The sequence below is a fragment of the Frieseomelitta varia genome, unplaced genomic scaffold, assembly GCF_011392965.1.
Source record: "Frieseomelitta varia isolate USP_RPSP 00005682 unplaced genomic scaffold, Fvar_1.2 scaffold_544, whole genome shotgun sequence".
In the NCBI taxonomy this organism is placed as follows: Eukaryota; Metazoa; Arthropoda; class Insecta; order Hymenoptera; family Apidae; genus Frieseomelitta; species Frieseomelitta varia.
Genome location: NW_025110306.1, coordinates 314,247 through 341,779, shown reverse-complemented (window position 1 = coordinate 341,779; position 27,533 = coordinate 314,247). Strand labels below are relative to the sequence as shown.

At 31.0% G+C, this 27,533-nt stretch overlaps 5 protein-coding genes across 10 annotated transcripts; 2 read left to right on the top strand and 3 right to left on the bottom strand.

Moving 5' to 3' along the window:
- Positions 1 to 1,247: 1,247 nt before the first annotated feature.
- LOC122533618 (transportin-3) lies at positions 1,248 to 8,024 on the bottom strand. 3 transcript variants are annotated; one of them, XR_006307751.1, is made up of 18 exons: positions 7,615 to 7,888; positions 7,095 to 7,298; positions 6,855 to 7,012; positions 6,678 to 6,750; positions 6,459 to 6,590; positions 6,168 to 6,385; positions 5,779 to 6,076; positions 5,474 to 5,709; positions 5,239 to 5,378; positions 4,969 to 5,160; positions 4,650 to 4,894; positions 4,418 to 4,558; positions 4,145 to 4,356; positions 3,917 to 4,073; positions 3,679 to 3,846; positions 3,470 to 3,582; positions 3,215 to 3,397; positions 1,248 to 1,454 (listed from the first exon to the last, which is right to left on the bottom strand). XR_006307751.1 is itself a non-coding variant. In XM_043663513.1 (18 exons), exons 2-18 carry the CDS (start codon positions 7,729 to 7,731, stop codon positions 3,337 to 3,339), a joined length of 2,865 nt encoding a protein of 954 aa, XP_043519448.1. In that variant the 5' UTR covers positions 7,732 to 7,837; positions 7,945 to 8,024; the 3' UTR covers positions 2,408 to 3,336. The 3 variants fall into 3 exon arrangements, 2 of the variants coding, with proteins under 2 accessions (XP_043519448.1, XP_043519447.1); XM_043663513.1 differs by lacking the exon at positions 1,248 to 1,454 and adding an exon at positions 7,945 to 8,024 and having other exon boundaries at positions 2,408 to 3,397; positions 7,615 to 7,837; XM_043663512.1 differs by lacking the exon at positions 1,248 to 1,454 and having other exon boundaries at positions 2,408 to 3,397.
- A 242-nt stretch (positions 8,025 to 8,266) lies between these two features.
- LOC122533620 (WASH complex subunit 3) lies at positions 8,267 to 9,453 on the top strand. Its single transcript, XM_043663514.1, has 4 exons — positions 8,267 to 8,487; positions 8,576 to 8,740; positions 8,828 to 9,093; positions 9,301 to 9,453. The coding sequence occupies exons 1-4, from the start codon at positions 8,437 to 8,439 to the stop codon at positions 9,362 to 9,364; spliced, it is 546 nt and encodes a 181-aa protein (XP_043519449.1). The 5' UTR covers positions 8,267 to 8,436; the 3' UTR covers positions 9,365 to 9,453.
- On the bottom strand, positions 9,442 to 10,403 carry LOC122533621 (60S ribosomal protein L44). Its single transcript, XM_043663515.1, has 4 exons — positions 10,325 to 10,403; positions 9,804 to 9,977; positions 9,603 to 9,719; positions 9,442 to 9,530 (listed from the first exon to the last, which is right to left on the bottom strand). The coding sequence occupies exons 1-4, from the start codon at positions 10,394 to 10,396 to the stop codon at positions 9,510 to 9,512; spliced, it is 384 nt and encodes a 127-aa protein (XP_043519450.1). The 5' UTR covers positions 10,397 to 10,403; the 3' UTR covers positions 9,442 to 9,509.
- Positions 10,404 to 11,524: 1,121 nt separating this feature from the next.
- On the top strand, positions 11,525 to 18,902 carry LOC122533635 (acidic leucine-rich nuclear phosphoprotein 32 family member B-like). Its single transcript, XM_043663542.1, has 3 exons — positions 11,525 to 11,919; positions 15,859 to 16,033; positions 16,162 to 18,902. Exons 1-3 carry the CDS (start codon positions 11,812 to 11,814, stop codon positions 16,227 to 16,229), a joined length of 351 nt encoding a protein of 116 aa, XP_043519477.1. The 5' UTR covers positions 11,525 to 11,811; the 3' UTR covers positions 16,230 to 18,902.
- A 762-nt stretch (positions 18,903 to 19,664) lies between these two features.
- On the bottom strand, positions 19,665 to 27,485 carry LOC122533634 (embryonic polarity protein dorsal-like). Of its 4 annotated transcripts, none has more exons than XM_043663540.1 (12): positions 27,155 to 27,471; positions 26,334 to 26,417; positions 26,028 to 26,251; positions 25,711 to 25,954; positions 25,478 to 25,621; positions 25,202 to 25,392; positions 24,974 to 25,112; positions 22,663 to 22,755; positions 20,883 to 21,051; positions 20,545 to 20,795; positions 20,295 to 20,461; positions 19,665 to 20,220 (listed from the first exon to the last, which is right to left on the bottom strand). In XM_043663540.1, exons 2-12 carry the CDS (start codon positions 26,380 to 26,382, stop codon positions 20,068 to 20,070), a joined length of 1,824 nt encoding a protein of 607 aa, XP_043519475.1. In that variant the 5' UTR covers positions 26,383 to 26,417; positions 27,155 to 27,471; the 3' UTR covers positions 19,665 to 20,067. The 4 variants fall into 4 exon arrangements, with proteins under 4 accessions (XP_043519475.1, XP_043519476.1, XP_043519473.1 ...); XM_043663541.1 differs by having other exon boundaries at positions 20,295 to 20,458; XM_043663538.1 differs by lacking the exons at positions 19,665 to 20,220; positions 20,295 to 20,461; positions 20,545 to 20,795; positions 20,883 to 21,051 and having other exon boundaries at positions 22,569 to 25,112; positions 27,155 to 27,485.
- Positions 27,486 to 27,533: the final 48 nt, after the last annotated feature.

Genomic DNA, 27,533 nt, shown 5'->3' with positions numbered 1-27,533 from the left:
TTACTCCCTCTACACCTGTTTTACACCCGATGGCCCCCACCGTTTCATTCCTCTCGCACTATCTTTGTTCGATTCTTCTCTCCTTCACTCGCGTCTACACTCTTCTCGTCTCGTCGCAGCCTTCCGCGCCCCTGGCAGATCGGTAGACAGCAGTCTGACTGTCTGGTTGCCCAGCAACGCGCTGCTGCCCGTTACCGTCGATGAGAGATGGCGAATTCAGCGATAGTTCCATGCTGCATTCTGCACGAGCAAATGTTAGTACTACACGTCATGTAGTACATGGCCCAGTAGGAAAAGAATTTGAGTAACATCATTATCGCTGCGATAAGATAGAATTTAGGTTCTTTGCAATGCATCAATGCCGTGGATCAATCCTCCCTTATTTGAATAGTTTTCTTAAGAAACTATAAAACCTCTATTTCATTTTGATCAATATTTTAACAACAATGGATATATCTGGGGAAAATTATAATGAAATAGTTAATATTACAAAAATCCTTTTGTATTTTGCCTAAATATTTCCTTTAAATATCACCAATTTGTAAGTTAAACAGAATCGTTTAAAAATAGAAAGTAATAGAGCATTGTTGAAATATGTAAATGTTAACAGAAGAATAACTCAACAAAAGGAATATAACAATTTCTGTTACTGTTTAGTCTATAAGTAAATTAGGGTTTTTATAAGTCTATTTCCCAGACAGAGGAAATGGTGATATACAAAATATCTTGGGACACTATTACGAGGCATGTGTACAGTTACGTTATGCCTATTATGGCAGCGTTCATTGGTATAATAAGCTACACTCGTAGAGCTTTTACAGTCTTTCTTTCCCTTCTAGCTAGCAAGAGAAATTGTTTCGTCCAATTCAATGTTAGGTAAAGTGGTCATAATGTATCGTATCGGAGAAAGTCGTGAATGGTACTGCGGAGCACACGAAAACTCATAACATGAAAGACGATATTGGTTAACAATACGCCTCGGTATATGCATGTAGAGGTATTCATCAGTCAATGGTTGAGCCCTTCTATTGATAGATGGTACATGTGGATGCTAGTGATCGTTACATTTGTAAATGACATTTCTGCGAGGCAATAAAACTAGGCTTGCTGTGATTATTGTATTTTAATAATCACAGCAAGCCTAGCTGATAACCTAGGTGAGAGTATCAGCTTACTTAATGCCTTGTTAAAGTTTTCTATTAAAATAATATTGCACTATATGTTTTCTTTATTTTTCTTATTTGCAAAATCGATTGAGAATGAAATTCGAAATTCTAATGCAGGTAACAAACCTTTATTGACCATATAACTGATTTGATTGCATTACAACAACATTCCTTTGTTAGAAACCAATTTCTCAACCAACAAGGTTCGACCGTGTGTGACTCATAACGCAACTGTTCAGTGACTCAGATCCTAAGATTGCTGACAATGTCTCAAGAAGGCATCCGAATCTGAATCATAAAAATGTCGCTAGAATTATCGAATACCTGTTTTTGGTACCAAATGTATATATATATTATTTTTATAACAAAAAATTTATCAATCACATTTTTTAATAAAAAATTAAATTACAAAATTCTAGCGATATTTCTCGATATTCAATTATCAGAATGTTTATCTGAATATTTATTATGTGTCAGAATTATTTATCAAAAATTGCAACAATTATTTGCCTAACATTAATAATCATTGATCATAAATTTTACTTATAGAATGCTGTTGTTATGCTTCATGTCGTATTATACTGTTTTAACGTTGGTTAAAAGATTTAGTATTATTTTGTGAGTATAAGTATACATACGTTATTTTCAGTTTCTATTTTATTACATAGATTACATATTGCTAATTTCTTTATTGTTTCAGTTATTATTTTAAAGTGAAAAAAGTATGTATTAGAAATTTATTATCATAAAATGATGGTATAAATACTAAAAATAATGCTGATCATTAAAATATTCTTACAGTTTAATTGTTCTCATCTTACATCATAATTGATTTTTTTATTAATATCAATACTTATTTTCATTAATATTTTATCTGTACATTAACAATTTATAAGAAGTCAATATGTAAATTATTTGTACAAGTTAACCATTGTGTAAAATGTATATAGATTTTATTTGTTTTCATTGTATGAGTTGCATCATTATCTGTTGCTTTGATTCAGAATTTGTGATCAGAATTTTATTTCAAGACGCAAAGTGATAAAAACATTAATGTGATTTAGAACTATTAAACGCTTTACTTTCAAATGTCTGTTCATACAATGAGAATATAGGATACAATTTTGTTTTCCAATATCATCACATAACACATTTCATTAAATATGATCTATATGTATATAAAATTATATTCTGCGAGACATGTGAAAAAGAAATATAAATAAGTTCTATTTTTTATCACGTAAAACTCATATACGTATTTCATTTCTTGTAATATGAATGCATAGATGATTTATACTATTATCATATTATTTATCTATTCTTTAATAGTTTTACATTTTATTTAGATGTTTGCTAAAATTCCTTTTCCAAAGTCTGTTCTTTATTATTATAATCATATAAAAAAATTCGTGAATGTGTCAGCTTATACTAAAATTGTTACAACATTAAAAACAGAAATGTAGAATAATATTATACAACCTATTATAATAATTTTAATAAGTAACAAGTCGAATATTATATATTTTGTATCCTTTTTTATGTAATTTAATAGCATCAATATCATTGCTATATTTATGTAAATAGAATGGAAAGCACAAAAATATATAATCACTCTGATTTTTCAATGTTTACTACCTGCACTTTATCTACAAAGTATGTGTTATGTTATTTCAAATAGTTGACTAGATATATACCTAATATAATAGGTAATTTGGATAGTCTTCTTTATAGCTCATATCATATACTCATAGATTACAAGAAACAAATAAATGCAATAAAACTATAACGTAAATAATTAAAAAGTGAGCAGTACGTAAAATTCCATGTTTAATAGCATTTAGTCCATTTTTAGTAGCATAAATACATGTTAAAAAAAGTTATCAAATATAATATTTGTATGTAAAATTAAGAAATATATGTAATAAGACACATTGTATTGACTTATATTTATCCATTTTACATACTTTGTGAAGGAATGTGTAGATAGTAAACAAGTATTTAAAAGTATTTAAAACTTTTGCTAATACATTTATACAGCATAGACTTACCATTTCATAATAATCATTTTTTTTGAATACCTTCAATTATAACAATTAAATGAAGGATTTTGGAAGATTTTTACTGTTTATAATTTTGACATTTTTGACCTTAATTTTTAAATTAAAATGTATCAGCGATATAAACGTGCAAAATTACGTAAGGCATGATTTATAGATTTTGCTGTCTCCGCTCTGAAAGCCAGAAAAATTATACGAAATTTCTGTACTTCAAATATAGACAATATTAAAAATTATTTATTATACCTTACAACCGTATTATGAAATTCAAACAGCTGTTCAGGTTGTGCTGTGGGAGAACCACCTGCATTTTGTGATGGCATTGTCTTAATAGCTTCTTCCAACCATTTGGATAATAGCTAAATAACAAATAATATTTTAATTGTAAAGTGAAATATAATAAAATATATTGAATCGTTCAATAGACAGAAAATTATTGACAATCAATATCTTACTTGTCTATTAGTTACAGAAAGTTCATTTAAAACATCTGCTACGTCAGATAACATGTACGATGATAAGGAAAACACAGATGCATGAAGTAGCCTTATGACTAAAGTTTGTCCTTTTTCTTTTAATATGCTTTGTACTAATTCCCGACGTAATGTATAATCTGTCCGATTCTTGGCAAAAAGATAAAATTACTAATTCAAATTCATTACTATTAAGTTACAAAATTTCATTTTAAGTTACCTCATTGTTACGACCACAGTGCAAAAGATCATAAAAGAATTTCATTACTGAAACATTTGCATCTCTATGATCTAAGCTACAGGCCATTAAGGCACAGTCAATTATGCTCTCTATAACGACCGAGCACAAGAAAGGTATTGGAGCTCTTTGAAGAAACCTGTTATCAAAAATAATATTATTTTTACATTTCAAAAATGGATGTATTACTGTGTTATTCATAAAAAGTACCTGGCACATAATCTAAATAGATCATCTACTGTATCCGGATGATTTTTTAGTCCATCTTGCTGTTGAAGAATATTAAACGTAGGTCCGATAAAAGCTTCCAGCATTTTTAACAAACCAGGGACACATTCCGAATCTGTAGCGTATTCATCAACTAATATCGAACCAAGATACAGAAAGCAACTATGTTGATGAGCTGCGTATAATTGCACAATCTGGAAACTCATAAAACAATTAATAAAAATCTACAATCTAGAATTTATTTGCTGTAAGTACCTGTTTTACAAGTGGCTCAAGGAGATGGGCGGAATGTTTTCCTACACAACGAACAGCAAATCTTAAACAACGACAACACCTTTCCATCACTTTTGCATCATATTGATATGTTGTGCATACGTTTGATAATATTGGCCACATCTGTATATATAAAAATAATTTCAACACAATATATTATTATGTACAATATATTATTATGAGTTTAAGTAATATTTTAAATTATAAAACATACTTCGGTAACAGCGCTTTGACAAGGATGAGGTTCAAATCGATCCTCAATTGGAGGGTCCAAGTCAGTATGCCTAAATATAGCAGCTAATCTGTCTAACCATACTACAGGATCAGTCTTTGTTCCTACTTCAATTGGAATTCTACGTTCCATAATTTCACATAACGGTCTTGCTTGAAACCAACATAATTCTTTCATAGCTTGTGTAAGTTCTTCACGTGGTAAAGTTGACATAATTATTGCTACTCCTGTTTAGAGATAGTAAACATTATATTGTATTATTCTAAAATTGTATATAAATACAATAAATATATTATCTTACCCTTAAGTAAACCAATAGCGGCATCATTACTAATAGCAAAACTGTCAAGAGAACGTGCGATTTGCAATAAACCTGGAAAGTGGGAAGCCATATGTGATGGACAAGCGGTACATATACTTAATAATGCGCCACAAGCTGCACTTCCTAAACCCTTTTGACTTAGACAAGTCAAAAGAAAATTTAAAACAGGTTCTACAACAATTACAAACTAATTACAAGTTATGAAAAGGAAGGACTAAAATATAAGTTATAATTATTTACGAATATTACCTAAGGACTGTGGATGATTTTCTATCCATTCACAAAGTTCTCCCAACAAAAGTATACTTGTATGACGTACAGCTATATGAGTGTTTTCTGGTAAGTTTAAAATAGCCTCTACTACTTTCGGCACTACATCATTTTCTTTTCTATAAATAAATATTATGATAAATATCGAATTGTAATAATCTTATTTAATAAAACAATAATTTTATTGTATATAAAAATTTATTTTTAAACTTACGGCAAAATATTTTTTGCAACTGCTTGCATTACAAATAGAGCAGCTTCAGTTGAATCCCATGTAGGTACATGATTAGATTGACCCTGTGGTCCTGGTCCACCCGTCAGGGATGAAAACATTTGTCGAAAACAATGACTACTTCCAACTACAAATACAACATCCTTTATTAAATCTGAAACACGATTCCTGAAGTCTGCAAATTCTTCTCCACCAGCTCCTTCTTCCACCAAACCCAACTGTAAAAAGGACTTATGCATAGAATATCTTCACAAAAGAATACTTGAATCAGTTCCATAATTACTAACATGATCTGGTTCCATTTGACAATGCCTGCACAATGCTCCAATTAATCTTTCAATATGAGGCCGGAACACTGCATATAGATCTTCGCTGTTTTTTTGGTAGAGGATTAAAATATCGGATAAACGATACCACAAATTGAAAGTTATTTGTGCTACTTCATAATCATGATGCCCAACACATACTAGGACAAGGTCAAGAATTTTGATAGCATAATGTTGTTTTCCTCCTAAACAACCATTTACCATGGTTTCCAAGAAAGTTTCCGCTAACTCCGTAAAAATCCGACAATAATTTATCGATCTAAATAATTGATATAATGACTAAGTAAATACTTAAGATAACCTTGTGAGTTCTATCACATCTGTAATTACATAAAAGAAATAAAATTTACTTGTCCATATCTTCATGTGCAACAGATAAATGGTACGGCTGTTCTAGGGACATTACACTAGTAAACAGAAATAACTCTAACTGTTGCAGCTGTATATTAGATTCACTATTATTATCCCGATTGCTATTACTATCTTCTTCCAAAACTTGCAAAATCATACATATACAGTCTGCAGCTGCTTCATGTAATTGTGATCCAATCATATGATTTCCAAGTATCTAAACAATAATGTATGATTCTGTATTTGAACTTCATCTAAAGTTATCAATTTTTATTATTGGAAATACATACCTGAAGGGTATATATAATAACATCACTTGTAGGTACAAGAGGTATAGCATGTACTGCGATCCAACTTGTAAAACATCTAAGAATTGTAACACGAATTTGTACATTCTCTCCACCATTTTTTAGACACATTTTCTGAAAATATAATAAAAATTAACTACGATTAAAAAACTTGTTTTCTTATTAAACTAACTTCCTAATTATAATTTCGTGTTTACTTACTAAAAATTCTGTCACTGTATCTGCACTTGCATTAAGTTCAAGTAATATATATTGTCTGCGATTGGCTCCTAATCTGGGTAGTATAAATTTAAAAAAAAGTTATTTATAAATATACAATATATGAAAGATTATTTATTAGTAGATTATAATTAAAATTTTCATTCCGTTTTTATATACCTAAGAGATCTTGAATTTACTTCTTCTGGTAATACTGTCATTACTTCAAGTAATGGCCATAAACTAGCAGTTGATCCTCCAAATCTATGAATTAAATCAACAACTGGTTTCTGCCAAGAAGACATTTGTAACGCAAGGTCTGCTAGCGCTAGACACAACTACAATAATAATCTTTTTTATTGTGGTAATGTATAAAAAAATACACATATAAGAGACATCTTTAAAAAAAAATATATAAACCTGTGTAACAATAGCAGAATTGGTATGTTCATTAATTTGTGATATGTGATTCATTAAAGAATCCCTTAAAGAAGTATGAGCTTCTACAGGTAATTCTTGAAAACATAGTTGTATTTTAGTACGCATTGTTTGAGCAGCAAAATAACAAGACTGAACATCTCGTTTCTGCTGTAGCATTTCATCTGCTATTTTCCACGCAAATACCTAAAACCACAATTTATATATAACATAATAACATATTTTCTTTTTTATTATATTCTTTTATACATATTCTCTTTTGTTTTTTATCTTTTTTTATCGACCTTGAAATTGTATATACAAGTTTGATTTTAAGAGTATTACAAGATTATTTTAACATAAGGTTAGAACCTGTTTGATCTGTTTATATTTTTTAATAAGAATTTTGTACGTTTGAATATTACACAGTTATTAATAAAGCACAAGAAAAATTTAGGAAAATGTAATGCATGTAAAAACAAAAGGGGATATATCAATTAAAAAAAATTAACAAATAACTTACTGATTTTTGTAATTCGTCCAGCCATTGAGATGTTTTTCCTGGCCCCGAAGGATTTGAATTATTATATAAAGAATATACAGCCTGGTAAACTGTTTCCAGGTCAGGCGGAGAATCCATTCTTTAAAAAATATTTATTTTCGCGGTAATATCCATACAGTTAATTCCTACTGACAACAGATCACTCGCGTTTCGTACCGCGTTACATCCAATCTCCAAATCCAACCTGCACAAAAAAGTTCTTGTTCACACCATCCTCGCATTATTCTGCTTTATCGACTTACAACAAATAATATTGTCTATTAAAACTTGATTAAAATTAAAAGTACCTACAATTTAAAGAATAATCACTAATAAAAAAATATCTTCATTTTAAAATCTTACGTGTGATATCGGTTATATGACGAATATTTAGGTTACAATTAAAGTTACGTTAATTGTTATACATTTATCAATCGGAATTCAACTATAAGATCATTATATATCAACTATTTGTATAACACACATAGTTACAAACTGAAAGGTACTTCTTAAAGTTACAGCAAAATTGATCTGTTTAAATTATTTTTACTTGATATTTATAAATTTATGAATTTTCAAATAATTTGTAATGTATACACCTTTAAATATCCCGCTGTTTCTTTGTTATCCGCAGAGTTATCGCGTACAGGAGACGTGTAGTGTGTATTCACTACAGCTGAAAGATTTCGACTTTCAGTGAATATATCCTTCCGTGAATCCTACATGATCCGTGGAAGAAATGCGTTGAAAGTTTATATTTGACAGTTAGACAACAAATACAAGAAATAACATCTGAAACATACAATGAATGATTACAAAATACCAATAATCGAACCAACTATCGATTGTACAAAGGTGTAGATTTTGGATTTCAACATTTTTTCTTTTCTACTGCTTATATATAATAACAGACAATTTTAGACATTTTCGTTTTTATTGTCAGGTACCACCAATTAATCAAAAAAGAACAATTTCTTTTATTAATCATTTTATTGTACATACTGTAACATTTCTTAATAAATTTACCTTGTCGTGCGAAGAAAGATTATTAGAATTTGAATACAAATTGCAAAGGATAGAAGCTTCATTAGAAATTTTAGAGTCTTGGGTATGTAACTATTTATTTATACAACTTATGCAAATAAATTTATTTAAAAAAAACTTTTATAATTTTCAGTAATTTATATTTTTACAGTTATCATCTGTTCCTGGTTTGGAACAAGACCAGAGTACAAAAAATGCTGTAGAAAATAATGATAATAAGCAGGAAGAAAAAAATATATCCAAAATAGATGAAACTGATAGTAATAAAGAAGATAAATTTGAAGAGCAGATCGAAAATCGAGCAGTGAATAGAGATCCACGCTATGAAAAATATTTAAAAATGGTACACTTTGGTGTACCAAAAGAAGCTGTCAAATTAAAGATGGAACAAGAAGGATTGGATTCGTCTATTTTAGAGTAAGTGTTTTAAAATGTTTTAAGATTTTCATGTTTTAAAATTTAACTTTATGGTAAAGTGCAATAATAAAAAAATTAACTAATATATATTAAAGTTTAATAAATGAAATGATAATTAATGTCAATGAAGTTTCATGCATCATTCATTAAAATCATTAACACCATTATTATTTTTTTTATTTATTTCATTATTTATTTCATTAACAGTGATTCCCAGCAAATAATTTCCAAGCTGAAATCTGCAGATAATGGTGAGAATAAAGGAGATTAAATATTTAGTTATATTCTTACATTAAATACGTGAAATATTTTTACGTTATAAAATTTAGTTAATAAAATAAATAGCTATACAAATTTCAAGAGATTTATTTCATTTCTTATTAAGTATACATAAAAAGTAAACACACAATTCCACCCTAGAACTGAATCATTTGTCCCTAGAAAAAGAATATTTCATTTTAATTTATTTAGTATTAATTAATTAATATGTAAAATATTATGTCAAATACCTTTCTTTTCTTGTCGCCTCCTAATTCAAAATGTTTACATCTTTTAAGAGGAATTTGTTTCCTGTATTTACATTCAGTACATTCCATTCTTAACACAATCTTTTTGGTAGTTTTTGCCTAAATAAAAAGTATACAATTAATATCAAAATCACAATTATATTAATATTATTGATATTAAATAATGATATTTAAAAAATATACTTTTTTTCTGAATATAGGTTTGGTTTGTCCACCAAAACCTTGTTGTTTACGGTCGTAACGTCTTCTACCTTGTGATGCATGACGTTCTTTGCTTTTTTTATATTGTGTTACTTTGTGGGGTTTATGTACTTTGCACTTTTTACAAAAAGTGCGTCTTTGCTTTGGTACATTTACCTGAAAAGAATACAATAAAAGATTAGAGTATTAGAGAGAATAGTAAGATCCTCATTTGTAAATATATAATTAAAATGAAGCTTAAATTAATTCTTCATTTCTACTAATTTCAAATTATTTTTTCCTTATTCGTATTGATAAGTTTTGTATTCAATTTTAAAAACAATAAAACTTGTTACTTTTGGAGGTTATGTTATTACTATTTGAAAAACCCATGAAATATTTATACTACTATTTCACAAATGCAATATACATAGTAATGTTTAACGTTAAAAGTAACATTGCAATATGATTATGATTAAAATCGTAGATAAATTACATACTTATTCAATTGAAAATGTACCTACCATCTTGAATACTTGGAAAGAAAAGGAAATGTACTCTAAGCGGAAATTGACTCTGACCAGGAAATTGCGCATGCGCAATATATTGTATATTACACCAAAAATCCGGAATTTATTCTTTTTTATTATTAAATATATAAATATTTTACATTAATATTTTGCTGTTTGATATTATGTTACAAAATTTTTCCACTCGAAATTATGATAAAAAGGAATATAACTATTTTTAATAGTTTCAAACACAAAATTTCGATTGCATACACGCCATTAATAGCCAGCGTCAAAATTGGTTTAATATATAAGACGTTCAATCAATAACAGCAATTATGTTATAATGTTTCTTTTATTAGTATCTTTTATAATAATTTGTGAATTTTCACGATTTATTATCTATTATAGCAGAATAAAATTTCTTTTATATATTCAACTGATTATCTTTTGAAATAAAAAAGTAATAATTAATGTATTAAAAAAATACACAATGTTTGATATATAATAATGTTATGTTTGTCATAAATCATTAATTACACAAATGAATAATCATTTTTTGTGTAATTAATTAGATTAATTTAATTCAATTTTTAGTTTTAATTTAACAAGTTTAATTATATTTAACATATTTGAAAAATACTTTTCACGGGTAAAAATCTTAGAAATTAAAAAGCAATACATCTCATGTCAAATTTTGAGTGACAAGTGTGCGTCTGCGTCATTCAAAAAGCTTGGCTCTTTTATCTATAGGATAATTCCCGCCATGATCTTTAGACTATATTACTTCTAATATTTATTTTAAATTAATATATAGAAATATTTATTCGTTTTGTCTAGGATTTCAATTTTCTTTGCATGTATTCTGAGTTTTTTTACAAAAACAATATAAAAAAAGGATGTAAATGTTTCGTACTGCCAAAGCTTATTTGAATCGAGTCACATAGCCTCGAACCAGACGGCAAATTCAGGCCACGAACTCTCGAACCCCTCGTCCTCCGCAGGATTTAATTTTATTTATACGTCAGGTGGATGGATTACGTGGAAAACTTTTGTAAGAAATAATAAAAGATTATGTAGTGTTATAACCTTTCCAATTAGGTGCAGTGGCACGTCGAAAAAGGATATTATGATTTCAACCAATCAGGCATTTATCGAGTTTCAAACCCGCGCCATCTTCATTTTTGAACAAAGCCAGGTTGGATATGCTAGAAGCGAGCTGAGACCGGGTAGTAGTCCGCTTTGCGCTATTCGCGCCACAGTCGTCAGTGCACGACACTCTCCACTCCTGACTGGTTGCTCTCTGTCTCACCCTCCTTTCCCCTCTTTCTCCCCCCTCTGCCTCTTGGGTTTTCGCCTGACGACGCTGCTCTCTCGGGCATTTCGCCGGAAACCGACGCCGCGCGAGGGCACGGAGTTTTGTTACGTGTACACATTGCTCTAATCTTTTCCATCGTTTGTAAGCGGACACGCAGGCATCTTACTCAACGCACGTATCCACCATGAGCAGCAAGGAAAACAACGAGGTCGCTGTGGAGAAGGTGACTGAGAACGACAAGGCTTCCGGAGACGCGAAGTGTGAGATCAAAGGAATGAAGAGGCCAGCCGAAGTAAGTTGTCGCGTTTTTCCCACTTGATTTTTCAAGTACCTTTTTTTCGGCATTTTTCGTGATTGTACGTAAGCATACACGTATACTCGTGAAAGCACGTACACGCCGGCTTATACCATGCTTCCGCGCCACGCTGCTTGATCACGGCATTGTCTACGATTTCGGAGTCGTATTTATATAAGCTTACGAAAGTTCGTGAATATTCTCCCGATTTGATTTCCTTTATGTATTTTACGTAGATATTATTGTTTTGTATTGCGGAATCGTAAATTTATATTCTCCTCGTGATATCGTTATATTCTCGAGGACAGACGGGTGGGCGGGCTGTTGAGTGGTCGTTTCAACCGACTGACATGGAAGAGGATATAGGATGCCGGCCGGCATTTTCATTGGACTTCATATTTTCCAAACGTTAAGAAACACGTTCGTTTCTGTGTATTATTTCTCAGGATATAAAAATGACTACGTAATCGCAGTGTTTTCTTGATAAAGCTCGAGGGACGCCATCGTATTTCGCGTGGCTGCCACGAGCACGATGGTTCGGTTGATCACCCCTGTTGTTACAATGCCGTCTATAATTACCGATCTAGTTAATATCAGATTCAATATTCCCATTTGCTTATATTTTGTTAAAATAAAATGTGAAATTCAGGCGGGATATCTTAACTACTAGCGCCATGTGCTCATTTCCATTACGTTCTCATGTTATGCATCCTCGAAGCTTTCTATAACTGTCCAAGGTTTTGTAAATTTTGGTGAAACCACGATTCATGTTGCTTGGCATTCTTTGTGCAAGATGGACGCCATTTTTTTATCTAGAATATCACTGTTATAGCTAGGAAAAGTGAGCATCCCGCGCATTTTTCCGAGCGCCGTTGCTGCCGCCACCGCCACCGCTGTGGATTTCCATTATGGCGCCCGAAACCAAGCCCGCGTTCATTGTGCTCTCTCGCTTGCTCGTTTCATCTTCTCCTTCCTTCCTCTCCTCTCATTCTCTGTCTCACTCACTCACTCTCTCTCACACACACGCAACACACACACACACAAAACGCGCGCGCGCGTTTATTCTCTCTCACTCTCTATGTCGTAATTGATCGATAATTCGTTGTAAGAGGGTTAATCGTGTCTGACGGACGATCGATAGACTAACACATATCTCTTTCAGGTCGACGTGTTGCTCTGAAATTGTTTACCGATCTGCGTGCATAAACACCGCGCTGAAGGTTTCCTTTCTCGCTTTGCTTCTCTCTCTATCTCTCTTTCTCCCTCTCATTTCTCAATCTCTCTACCCCTCTGCCGCCGACTCTGTCGGCGTTCGGTTCTCTCTTTCCATCGAAAACCCCACGCGCGCAGCCAGCAGCAACGCCATGTATTATATACCCGTGTCTCTCCTGCCTCCCTGTTCTTTCGTAGCATACCGCGTAGTGTTACGAACCTTCGAGAAAACATGGTTGCAATTTTTCATCTTAAATTGGATCATTAATTCAGCATCAGTGATAGGAATTGGTTGTTTTTATTCAATAATACATTGTACAATTGCCATTATAAAAGTTGCAAGGTGAAATTCGTGGTCGAAAATGCCGGGTATCATCCACGCTTTCGGTCTCAATGGTAGAAAGTTGGCTTCTTCGCGCAGCGGCAATAGTATGTCACGTGGAAACTTTAACTATACTTCTTCGAAATAGATTCAAACATCCTCATCATCATTATACTTAATAACATTTTGTTTGTTTAAAATATAAAAATTTGTAGCAGTATTTATTTATTTTTTCTTGTTGCATTCCAATTGCATTAAATTACTAGATTTGAGGTAGTTTCATAAGTGAAATTTATTCCCATTTGTAATTGATGCATTGATGTAATTATGTGATCACTACGATGAATATTAGGATTCATAAATTCTATGACGCAAGCGCATGTATATTGTGGAGAACATGAAAGTGAAGAAAAAGGCGGGAATTTCGAATAAGATTCAAGTATCATTTATTAAATATGAATAATGGGTTAATATATTTTTGATTCGAAACAATATTTTGCTTTCTGTGCTTAATTAATTTCTATATCACTTATACTTAGCTTTAATTTAATGAAAACGTTATTATAATATACGATAAATACGTGCTTAAATACGATATTTTCAGTCTAATCTAGTATCACATGATTCTGAGTATTTTCGATCAATGATTTACTTTACCTTTACCTAATTTTATTTCGTCTTGGCAAACAAAAAATACTTTTACTGACTCAATATGATCAAATTAATACGTGTTGCTGAAGAATTATATAACGATTATTCATGGCTTACTCGAACAGGCAAGAGAAATGAAATGAGTCTACATGATAGGTTATGAACGTTGGGTTATCTGTAAAGACCTCGTGATTAGTAATAAGTTGATAGGTAATCGTGTATGTAGGATAACAAACAAAATTGTCATTTCATTACCATTGGCGTCTACACGTCACTATCGCTTACTGTTTATTATAAACACCATAAATATCATGAATCTAATAAAAGTGATCGTCAACAGATTTTAATTCGAAGGAAACACTTCAAGTTTTAATTATAGCCCGAGAGAATAGCGATTTTTATGTTTTGCAAATCTTTTTTTGCCGTTTAATGGTACATGCAAAATTTAGTATTTACACTTCATAATAACTTTTTGAATAAGATTATGAGAAATATCTATTTTTGTTGAAAAGATTAACAATCATTGATATTTATACATTGGGCTTAATATTTAATTGTATGAAATGAGATATTATATTTCACTTGATAATATAAGGCAATTACCTTGAGAGAGTTCATTCTTGATGATGTTACAATTTTGAACATTGCAATAAACAAATAATTAGTAAGCTTTAATATATTTAGTTGTTTATAAAACATAAATATAAAATACAAACTATATATGCATTTTTATTTGGTTTGGAGATCAGAGTGGCTCTTAGTTCCATGCACGATATCCGGGCATGCTGCTTCGTATTTCTCTTCTCCCCTCTCTCCCTTCGTGTGCTTTACGCAGCACGAACACATCCCCTTCTACAAACATGTATCGTAGTCGTCTACCAATCCCTACGTTTCTCCCACCATCTAGTCTTAGTCGATTCGTCCCTTTGATTGGATGATGCAGTTCTGCGAGTTTTCTATGCCCTCTTTCCTTGTCCGCCGATAGACACGGCGCGTGTATGCCATTACGACAATCCACCCTGGTCATGGGTAACGCTGTATGAACACGAGTTAAGGTACCGGCATATTTCAAGGATCGTGTGAAACGTATACTTCACAGAACATTATCGTTTTATTTTTTTATTTAGATCGAGGATTCGATATGAACCTCTTACATTATTTACGTTTTTTAATTTCCTATGAATGTAACGTTGATAAAATTGAGTTTTCTCATAGACTTTTATGTTAAAAATATACCAAAAGTCGAATGTTCACATATATATTTTAAAAAAAATTGTCACGTAATATGTATTTCTATATTTATCGCAATCTTTCAATTATCTGCTGGGTTATCAAGTTTTATGTATAGTGATAGTTTATATCGATTTTAAGTTGAAAATTTTTCTATGCTTTTAAGTATTCTTTATATTATTACATAGTTCTTATTTCTGCGGTTTTTTTTCTTATTAAAGAACTTGTTTTTTTGTTTCTTCCTGTTTCGCCATATTTTAACGGAAAGTTCCCTCCATTACTTTCCGTATCCTTACGTTTCTTGGCGGGAAGGGAATCCTCTTCATCCGTTTCCCCCACTCCTTTATCTTTCCACCGCTGTTAGGATTTCCCCTATCTTCGTAATTCTCCCACTTCTTTCTAGAATGCATGAATTTCAAGTATATGGTAATGGAAAATGTATTTTTAACTTGGTTTCAGTTGAAAATTTCAAAATAGAAATATTCATTGGGGACTTAAATAAATAAATAAATTTATTTTAGGAAAAAAATGATGAAACAAAAAAACAAAAGAAAGAAGAGAATGGTGATGGGGAAGTAGAAGAAGAAGAGATAGAAGAGGAAGTTGAGGAGGAGGAGGAAGTTGATGGAGATGGTGAAGAAGATGATGAAGACGATGACATACCAGAAGGAGAAGAAGATTTAGAAGAAGGTGAGGGTAAGTTGAGAAATTTTCTATTATTTCACGAAATGTTATTAATGAATTATAAATCTATGTTGTTTGGCAAGGTTAAATGATATTCGCGTTTGTTCAAAGTTGATATATTTGAAACACTTTTTTTTTAGATGAAGAAGAAGATGATGCAGAAGGTGAAGTAGAAGGAGAAGTAGAAGATGAAGAGGAAGACGCATAATGAAAAAAGGGAAAAAAGTATGTAAGTAAAAAAGGAGGTAGGCACGTGGCACCGTCGTCGATCTTCGGCAGTCTTCTCAGCAAACTTACTCTCATATTGAGTGGTTGGTAGCAATGTTGAATACCCATCGTGCCCAGACCCTATTGCCTCCCGACGTACGATAAAAATTACCACCTCACCGGAGTTGTGGTGGGCTGACACACATTAGAGGCAGTCGCAGTTCTACTGTCTTGGCTCTTCGCAATTCTGGTCGTCTAGCCATCACCAAATGCTATTAGGTAGTTTGAGTGAAAACTATATATTCGTCCTGAGGAGTTTGTAGGTATCGATTTCGTTTAATATCTAAGTTCTTCAGACGCAGTTATATGTTTAGTATATCGTATATAATCCCAAGACGAATTTATTGTTTTATCCAAACCACCTATTAACTGGTATATTTGCCGTTATCTGGCTTTCTTCGAGACAGTTTTATAACGGAAACTTATTTAAGATATAAAAAGCTCTATTGTATTTAAATAGTGTAAAATGAACATTTGTGGGTGATGATTTTTTTACATTTGAAATCAAATTTACGTTTGTAGTTTGACGAATGTCTCTCACCTTGTGCGCGTGATTGATTTTCCTTTTCGATCTACATATATGTGTATTTGCAATGACTTTGCAGGAGCGCGAGCGGTAAAAAAAAAAAGATAAATAAAATGGATCAACTAGCGCATAAAGGAACAAAAATAGCAAATAAATACATACATAAAGCCGGAAGGACATCTCTCGACATTCGTATATTAAGAAGAAATGAAAAAGATTTTAATAATATTAAAATCTTTGCTTCGTGCTCCTGTTTGATCCGAAAATAGAAATTAAGGTTAATACAACGCTCGCGCTGTAGTGTGGATGAGTAATGTGTGAATTTAACATTGCATAATAATTATACATAGTATGTATAAAGTTATGGAGTAAGAAACATTTTATTATTAACGATAATATTATGTAACGTAATATAATGTGGAGAGGTTGTTAAAATTTAGACTTCGAGTATTTAGAGTAGGGAGAGAATTTTTATTTTACAAAGCACAGATACTGCAGAAAAATATTTTATTTCTTCAAAGTAAATATTCCATTTGTTTAGTATATACATTTCTTGTATTTACGTTATGACTTTAAAACGTAATAAAGCCACGTAGCGCATTTCAAAAATCGTTAAAATTGTAATGGAAAAGTTATCCCGAGAGTTAGAACAAAATTAACGATACTCTCCCTATTCGACTGCACTCATTTGAGCGTAATTTATTCATATTTTATGTACTGTGGTTTTTATTTTGACTTCATGTCATGGACTACTCGAGCAATGATTCGTTGACTATCGCAGAACGGGTGACAGTATTCTTATTATGGCAGTCACCTGTACACACGGTGATCAATGTCTTACTAATGACATACCCATAGATTTATTAAAGGTGTCAGATAATTTTTAATATATGAGTTATATTAGCTGGTTACCAACAGTCAAAATATAGATGCTCTTTGTGCTAGAGTCGGTGGATCTTTGCAAATGGAATGGTCCATGCCACCACTTATTTCGGGAGACTGGTAGACAAGGAACGGGTGAAGAGACATTGCGGTTACGATACCATTGTACCATAGCTGCATAATAAATAAAAGTAACGATAATTTGAATGCGAGACGATGTCCCACGTTTTAATGTACAAATATTTTCGAATGAGATAGTTAAATAAAACGCCAGTTAGATCAGAGAAAATGATTCGTTCTCATAAGTAGTAATGGGTTTAACTTCCGAAAATAAATGACAGCAATAGCAGTATTAAAAGAACGAAAAAAAAAACTGCTATTTGTGGACTGAATCCTGCTACATTGGAGATGAAATGGTCTGTGTACACATGTTCATAGGATAAACCTAATTTATTCGATGTTACAATGAAAGAAATAACAAAATTTGAATGCATACTATAAATAACAATGCGTACAACATAGCAATTTATTGTATTGTTTACAGGCCATATCATCTCCAGAACTCTGTTACTCTACGGTTTTATACACAATCTGCTGCTGTATTTACACGTGTTCACTTCAAGATAGTACCTTGACGATTATGTTGACAAAGAACTATCTTAAAGTACAGGTGCCTGAGCAAAAAATGAGTACTTTAGCGTTCATAGTATACAATACATACATTATAAGCATAGGTCCATTTAATTTTATTAATACAATATGAAGCCCCGTTTGCAACATGTTTAAAAGATATGAGAATGGACTTGCGTTCTGTACTTTGAGCCAGAAATTATGGCATTCTCTGCTCCAGTACTTGACGCGACTCTGAAAAACTATTTACTGGTGCTAACGGGTCTTACAATCAATCAAGCTGAATGCCCAGATACAGTTGCATCCCTACGTTTGTTAGGTAAGCATTAAAAGAAAAAAAAAAATGTGAATTTAAAAATCTTATTGAATTTGGTAATGAAACACGATTAAACGAAATCCTAGGCTAAGAATTTGGTTTGTGTGTTCATAAGTCTTGTTCAAACTACTTTTGTACAGGATACCATCGCATCATCATTTTCAACGTAACAGTAACCGATACCACAGACTATATTTCTGCCCATTCCATCAGAATTGAACTTTCATTGTATTTTTAAGTAAATACATTTTGGAAAACAACAGATGTTTTTTTATTCTTCACGTGTTTGTGAAGGAACACGTCTTTCCCTATTTATAATTTAATGATAAATCGATAGCTCATTTCTTCGAAGATAATTTAGACTAAGATTGTTTTTTATGTACCTTATATGTACATATAAATTAAGGATTATATGTGACTATGTTGTGTAAATATTCAAAAACAATTCACAATAAAACATGTACGTAATATGTGATATAAACAAGATAAAATATTACTGAACTTCTATGTTTATTTACACGTATAATTGTATGTAAAATTATAATGTATTCTAAGATGTAATTGTATATACAGTAAACATATGTACTTAAGTATAATGTTATTTGTATCTTATATATATATATATATTGTTTATTTATAAAAATTTCTGTAATAATGATTTTAAGATAACACCGGATTATATGATAATTGATAACGTGATGTTAAAACCGTAAATATTATATATATAAAATCTACGGTGAAATGTAACCGTAGTTATATACTAAAATTTAAATATGAATCAACGTACCTGGACGGAACTTGTATTATTGAACATTTTTTAATCGGATGCACATTATTAAGAGCCGAACATTGTGCTCAGATATTACTTCTAACACAAAATACATATATTTACAAACAAATTTGTAGTAAACATGTGTAAAAAATAAAAATTAAACATTTGTATAAGCGTATAAGATATGTAATAGAAATTAATATTTGTGGATTCAATTGTGGAAGCAATTTGTACGAATGTTGCATGCAGATTGTCTTACAATATACATTGTATTTTCTTCACCGAGTTTTATTTTATACAATAATAATTCATATCAAGACACTTTGCATGCGCATTAAAATGTGTAGAGTTCAATACACTTTGATCACAGTCATAGCATTTTGTACATCACTTAGTCGATAAATATTTCTCGTTTGTGATACTGAAAACAGTGATATTTAAAAATCATATAAAAATATCAACAGTGTTTAAAACTGATTATCGATTGAACAAATATTCTACAAGATTGCACAGTAATGTACTGCGATATAATCACAATTAATTAAATATTAATTACATGATATATTCATGTAAAAAAATTTTCGTTTAAAAAATAATGTTCATATAACATATTTTTTACAATGTTATTAAGATCAATAAAATGTACGACTTCTTTAGTCGTCAACTTCCCGCGTTGGTTTATACATATTATTCAAAGTGCATAATTCCTGAATAGTGTTATTGGTAATTCTTGTAAAACTGTCGGTCATGTTACTACTTTCTTCGATGTTACTTGGTTCTGCGTTTGCTGCTTTGCTCGTTTCCGACTAGATTTAACAACAACTTGATTTTTTATTCATTCGATGATATCGTACAATAAATGGATATGTAATATAAATACCTTAGGAGAATCTGAAATAAATAATCCACTCGATAGATTTTCAGAGAGAGCAGTACCAAAAGCGGCGAGTTCTGCTGAATCAAGTTGAATAAGACTTGAATCAAAACTGTACTGTTGACTGTCCATATCTAAAACGCTTGTAACATCTGCTCCTTTCACTTCACCTGCTATATAAATTATTACAATTATTATTTCAAAATAATGATACGTAGGTGTAATAACAAATACAAAATCCAAATACTTATACTACCGGTATTGTCCAAGGATTGAAATTCTTCATGATAGTTTGATGTCACTCTGTTTAATACTAATTGTTCTTGCGGCTGTATTTGTAACATGTCATGTACATATGGAAATTGTTGTTGCGCATACGTTTCGGTTAATCGTGGTACGATATGATTGTTTGTTGATTGATATTGCGGTGATGATTGTGATTGAATAAGTGCTGGGTTATATGGATTATACTCTATTGGTGATATACGACCTGGCGATACTTGTGGCCTGTATAACATTGAAATTTTTTCAGATCCATTGTTTTATTTATTATCTTATTTTTTAAATAATAGTTATAAAAAAGCTTTAAGTTACCTCAACGTTTGCATACTAGATTGTGGTCGTGGAGAAGTGGTTCCCATAGAATACAACGGAAATGATCCTCCACTTCCGACTGGGTTTCCATAAGGAGATATATTTTCCTTCGGCTCTGATTTGACAATATTAAAATTGTACTCGATCGGTTGATTTAATGCCATACCATCTACAATTGTGATAAAGTACGTAAATAACTACTAATAAATAATTAGTTAAAATAATACAAGTTTATTTTGTTACTTACTACAAATATCTACATTTGTCTTACAAATTTGTTAACATTTAAATATTTACACTATATTAATTTTAACAATATTTATAAAATGTAACAGATCTATTGAAAAAAAACGTGTTATGATTAATAAGCACATAAAAATTGTAAAAGCATAAAAATGAATATGATTAAGTAACATTTAAAAAGCGAAGTAAAAGAGTAGAATTAGTTGCGAAGAAAATACATGCAATTTTATATATTTTCACTTCAAACATTACTTGATAAAAATTGAGTTTCTTGTATTGTAATAAAAAATACAGTCAATATGATTAGCAAATATCAACAATCTAAACTAATATTATTATATCGTACCTGAAAAATTTGTTTACATATTCTTTTAATCTGAAATTGATTGGGAGCAGAATAAAAACACGTCATTTTTATCAGTAAGTAAGTATGTATATATGTGTATATATAGATTGATATATTCTGTATATATAAATCATACATTATACAGATATAACTTTTTTGTTTCTTAAAGCAGTTTATAAAAATCTATATTGCCATACAAGTATTGCACATAATTTTTGAATCATTGCTGAATATTTAAATACAATATTTTTATACAAGAGCAGGGTGCTTGCATATCATTTAAGTTATACAACTCGTTTTTGTAGTACATTGTGTTATCGTTGACAATGTACTTTTGTCCTCACATTAATGGATATAAAAATAATATCCACGCATTATTAATAATTACAAAAATACAGTTTTATGTTTAAATGTACAAGGCCACTGCCCTTTAATAATTCAAATATAAATTCCAAACATTTATACAAAACATGTTCTTAAAAAAGTATAAAACAAGATTTTTTTGTTAGTGCGTGAAAATATATATGTATATATATATGTATATATAATATATATGAGAATAGTATTTCTTAATATAATGAAGATTTTGATCCATCAAAATATATCATTCTGCACAACGGAAACTTTCATAATTTTTTTATGTTTAATAATAACATTTTTGGATTTCTGGATTCTATTGTACAAAATTTGACGAATAAAATATATCACGGAGTAAGAAATTCATAAATTTCAATGTTTCCAGTGTGCAGAGAGATTGGATTAATCTTATAGTTAGTGTGATATGATTTAAAGGCGCTGAAACAGATATACTGACAAATGTAAACTCGCCATTCGTAAAAATACAATAAACATTTTCAAAATGTACAAATTAGTCCAACTCCTTGGAACTTCCAACAAATTTTCTATAGTTATCACAATAATCGTTATAACAAATGGGGCTGATAAGCTCCATCAAAAAATGCACAATGAATTGATTGTTGGCATCACTGAGATAGCTTGCTAATTCTTTTGTTTTTTTTTTATACAGTATGAGATAAATGTGAACGTGAAAATTAGTATAGTACGAAGAAAAACGCGTCGATATAGCACAATGTATAAATAAATTTTGACAATTCGATGAAGTCAATAGCATCATTTAAACCCAATCCCGCCAAGCTGTAGAATTGAAGACAGTTTGATAAAAATACTCACGCTTCTCAGCTTCTGCCTGTACATGCCTCAAAACAAGCGCGTTTGGATTGTTATTAAATTTTTGTCTCTTTCGCCTTAACGAATCAGGATCATCTATAAATGATTGTACATTAACCACGTGATCTATAAACATTATTATATAAATTTCACTTCAAGATTCTTTACCATTGAAAACATATCTGCACAATCGATTAAATCTTTGGTACAAAATAGTTATGAGTTATAAGTAAATAATCTTATAAATTACTAATTGTACTTCTAAATCAAATACTTATTCTAAAATTACAAGCTAAATGATGTTTATAAATCTGGGGCACTATAAAAAAAAAAACTTAACAACATGTCATAAATAATAAAAAGCAATACACAAAATTAAAAATATAATAAGTAGCAACACTGTAACATTTGACTAGAAGAAACGCCAACTCTTTGATAATAAACAACGAGTATCAGCTGAGCTTATGCTCCAGCTAGTTTTAAAGATATATGAATATATATATCATCATATATCATATATATATATCATATATCATATATATATATATATATATAATGATTATAAAAACAAAGTAACAATTTGTACTCTGACTAGAATAGTATTGAATTAGTTTCAGAGTATTTTAAACAAGATAGCATGAAAAATTTATCATGTTTCTGGTTTTCATGATAAATGTAAATTGTATAAAATGTATCTCAAGTATGCAAAGATATTCAAATTTTAAGAATTGCAGTTGCAAATAAGTAACTTCGTTTATCACAATGTTTTTCGTTTCTAAAAATATATTATTGGAGAAAAATGTTACTCTCAAATGGAAGTGGACTAGGAAAAACATTATAAATATTTAAGTAAATTATGCTTCCTTTTTCTCAGAGTAAATCTTTCCACCTTCTACAGGACTATAATAAAAAGACATTTCATCGAATTCTGATGCAGTTGCATGTGGTGCCATAGCAGTGTACAGTGCATAATGTTCAGCTTCTGTTAATTCAATCCCATATGGTGGTGTTTCGTCTCCTTCTAATCTGAGTGATTTTACACTAGTAGTACTTATTGTACTAGGTCTTGGAATTTGTAATTGTGAATTACTTGAAGTATTGTTTGTTGATATATGCAAAACATTTCCTGTAGAACTCAAAGGCTGACTATTTTCTTTGGATACATTTGAAATTATATCTTTATCTTTCTTTGCTTTCTTTGTGAACAATTTTGAAAATAGTCCTTGTTTTGAATTTTTAGTTAAAGTACCGGGTGGAGAAGGTAAAGTTTTGTTTGGGGCTTCGATGAAAGAGTCATGTGTCGTATGAGACGATATAGGACGAGGTAGAAGTGGCATAGAAGGCATTTTGCGGATACGTTTCGGCGGTAAAGGCGGTAATCTCTCTTCCGTTTCCTGCGTTCCTTCTCTTTTTGTAGTTACTGGAGAGAAAATACAAGATAGATTAACATCCATTTTTGGTACACATACGTCTTCGTACTTTCTCTCATTCGGTAAATCAACAAATTCAATAGGATTTTTCATAGCCATTTGTAAACTAGTGTAAGTTTGATTATCATAAACGTCAATATCCATAGATTGATCCGTTGTATTTTGTTCAAGAGCTGCTTGTACCAACTTTGCATGTGTATCTGCATATATCTGGTCTAATTCAGCTACTTGTGACAATAATTCATTGAAGGACTTATTGCAATCCTCTGTTACTTCAGCTTTAAAATCTGCTTCGTTGTTTTTCTCTTTGAGGCATATTTGACCTTTTTGTACCCATTTGTCCACTTCCGAGTAGTCGAACCAATCGGAATTATTTTTTGGTATTTCAGTGTGCTTTAATATGCACGTCTTTTCAGCGGTACTATCAGATTTAGTACGAGTTAAAGTTCCGGAATTATTGTCATTTGTTTCTTTGTCTATATAACTACTATCAATTTTGTAAATTTTATTTATTTGTTCATTTTCTGTAGTTCGTTTCTCTTCACTAATTGGTATTTCGTTATTTTGATAATCTATAATAGTACTTTTAGTATGACCTATATTTTGTGCGATATTTTGTTTCATTTCCATATTTCCAATACAAGAATCTAATGTATTTTTTACATTATACAAATCATTTAAGGCACGTAACGCAGAAATTTTGTTATAAGATTTTTTTACATTGAAATCATCATTATTATTATTATATTCATCGATATTACGCGGAAATTTTGGGGCAACGTTTGAAAGTAATGCTGATTCAGTGGCTAAAATCTTACTAAATGTACTATAATCTGTTTTTTTCCTGGCAAATGCTTTCCGTAAAGACCAGAAAGCAGGCCTACCTGCACCAAGAGGTAACATTTGAAAAGGCAATGGCTCGCTTGTCGCACCATCCGATGGTCTTTTAAGTTGAATATATACTTGCACTGGTTGGTCCACTTGCTGTATACGATATGTGGGTGTTCTGAATGCAATTGCTGTCTATTAACATAAAGGAAATTATTAAATTAATGAAGCTATAGAATACATAAAATACATAATTCTAAACAGACTTTGAACATTGTACGTACTTGTTTATGTACATGAGCAGGTTGAAAATCACCAATTCCTTCCCAAACCACTTGTCTATCCTTCTCCTCAAAAAATCTAACTTGTATATCTTCTTTCGCAACTTTCTCGCATAACAAAATCATTTCCATACCACCAGCGACTGATGCACTACAGTGACTGAGCTTGCATATCACAAGATCTGACATTGCCTCTGAAATATTTCATTATTTAAAATATGATTAAATAACTAATTCCTTCAACACTAAGTATACAATTTTTATCATTTTATAACGTACTTTTATCAAATATAGGGTCAGATACAATCGGTGACAGTGGCACATTAAATTTTCCTTTTTGTGTTCCTTCCAAAAAGACTTGAAAACACAATCTTACTGCATTTAAATCAATACTAGTAGGTTGTTTTTTGTGTTCGAAACCAGCTATTAAAATAGTAAAGTATATTTATTTTATCTTAAATATATGTAAATAAGTTTAAATATGTTAAACATATAACTAAATTTTAACTTACTTCGAAAGGGATCTACGCGAATTTCTTCTCTTACTTTAAGTGCTTCTTCTATGTCCTTTTTCTTGACACATTGAATACCAAGATTTGCAAATGTGACTGTCATATTTTCTGGTGAAACTTCTACTGTACAAACACCACGTTTACATGATTCTTTCCCAACAAGATTATGAGGGTGAGGTCTATGTGGTCGATCTTTTGTTACACATGATACTACAACTACAGCTCGACCTTTATATCCAACTATCTGTAATCAATATTATGTATTGTCATATTATATTAATCCCAAACACATTTTGATTTTCATTTTTACTACTTACTCTTATACTAGGAAATGTTTTGTTTTCTGGTGTACTATTTATACCAGGTATACTACCAGCTGATCTACCTTCACATTCATAGCGAAAACGTAAAGCTTTACTTGCTGGCTGTTCTATTATTTCAACATATGGCAATATCTTCCCAGTGTTCATTTCCACTTGCAATTGATCCTCCTTTTCACTATACTCCACGAACCCAGGATCAGTAGTTTGGATGACTTCAACTGTATTGAAAAGATTTTGAATATACTCCCAGAAATTTGATATAAGTTCATATAAAAATAGAATAAAATTTTTAATACTTACTGACATCACTTATATTTATATTTTCATCACTCATATCATTGAATTCCATGCCTCTTACTGTTTAATGTATCGAATAGCAGCCATCTGAAAAACAATTTTCATATTATGTTTAAGGTTCTATAATTCTAAATTGTTGTTAGGAAATTTTATTTAATAATTTCGTCGAAATAAGAATGATTATTAAAATAAACAGTATCATGAAAATTCTCTTTACTGTTTAATAGTTCTTAAATGTTGTATTGTTTCGAAGGTTTTATCAAAAGAGGAAAAGTAACTAACTAACGATCCAACATTTCGCAGAATTTCGTAACAAAAAAAAATTTCGCGCGCGTTTCGTTAAAATAAATAAAAATGTCGAGCGTTTGAACAATGATAAATACTTAGGAGAACGTGAAATAATAGCATAGAAGATTGTGACATCGAGTTATTCGATGTAAGAAAAATCGAACCTTCAAATGCATTGATCGCACATCCTGGCGTAAAGTATATTCATGTCGCAATATAGACAATGACTGACGTAGAATGTGTTAGGCGTAACTTTTTTTATTAGCACCAGTATTAAAGATTCGGACGTAAGTTAACAAGTATGCATAGGAAATTCGTGTTAAACTTCTAGTCAGCAGAACGACAGCTGTTCACAGGTATACTTCCAAAGGCACTGCACACAAGTGTCCCAAGTCCCAAGGGAAGAGAAACATAGAGAGTAGAGGGCAAGGAGGGATGCTACGCTGATCCAATCATTATTTTGGGAAAGCCTAGGTTCGCACAAGCCGTGCAGCTATAATTAAACTATCGTAGGACAATGTGACGGGAAGACTTGCCTGCAGCTTGATCAACATAGTAAAGCACTTTCAAGTATGAAAGCACGCATACTATTTTAGATAAATTCTCTTGCCAAGAAAAATTCTATCTTTAAGAATTCTCGTATAAAACGCGAACTGAGTGCACACCGGGCCGAGTAATTTCGAAACAAAAAAAAAAAAAGAAACAAAGAAAACATGAATCAATATTTAGATTTGCGACTGAAGTTTTTTTTTTTGTTTCGTGAAGTACTACTGCGTACACTATTTGCACGCGACATGAAAGCGTGCACGGCCGTAACTAGAAACAAGACTTAATGCGGCACAACATTTCGCACGGACTTTGTATCGGTACTGGCCTGCTCATTGCTCTTCAATAGTAGGAGTCGAGCAATACGCT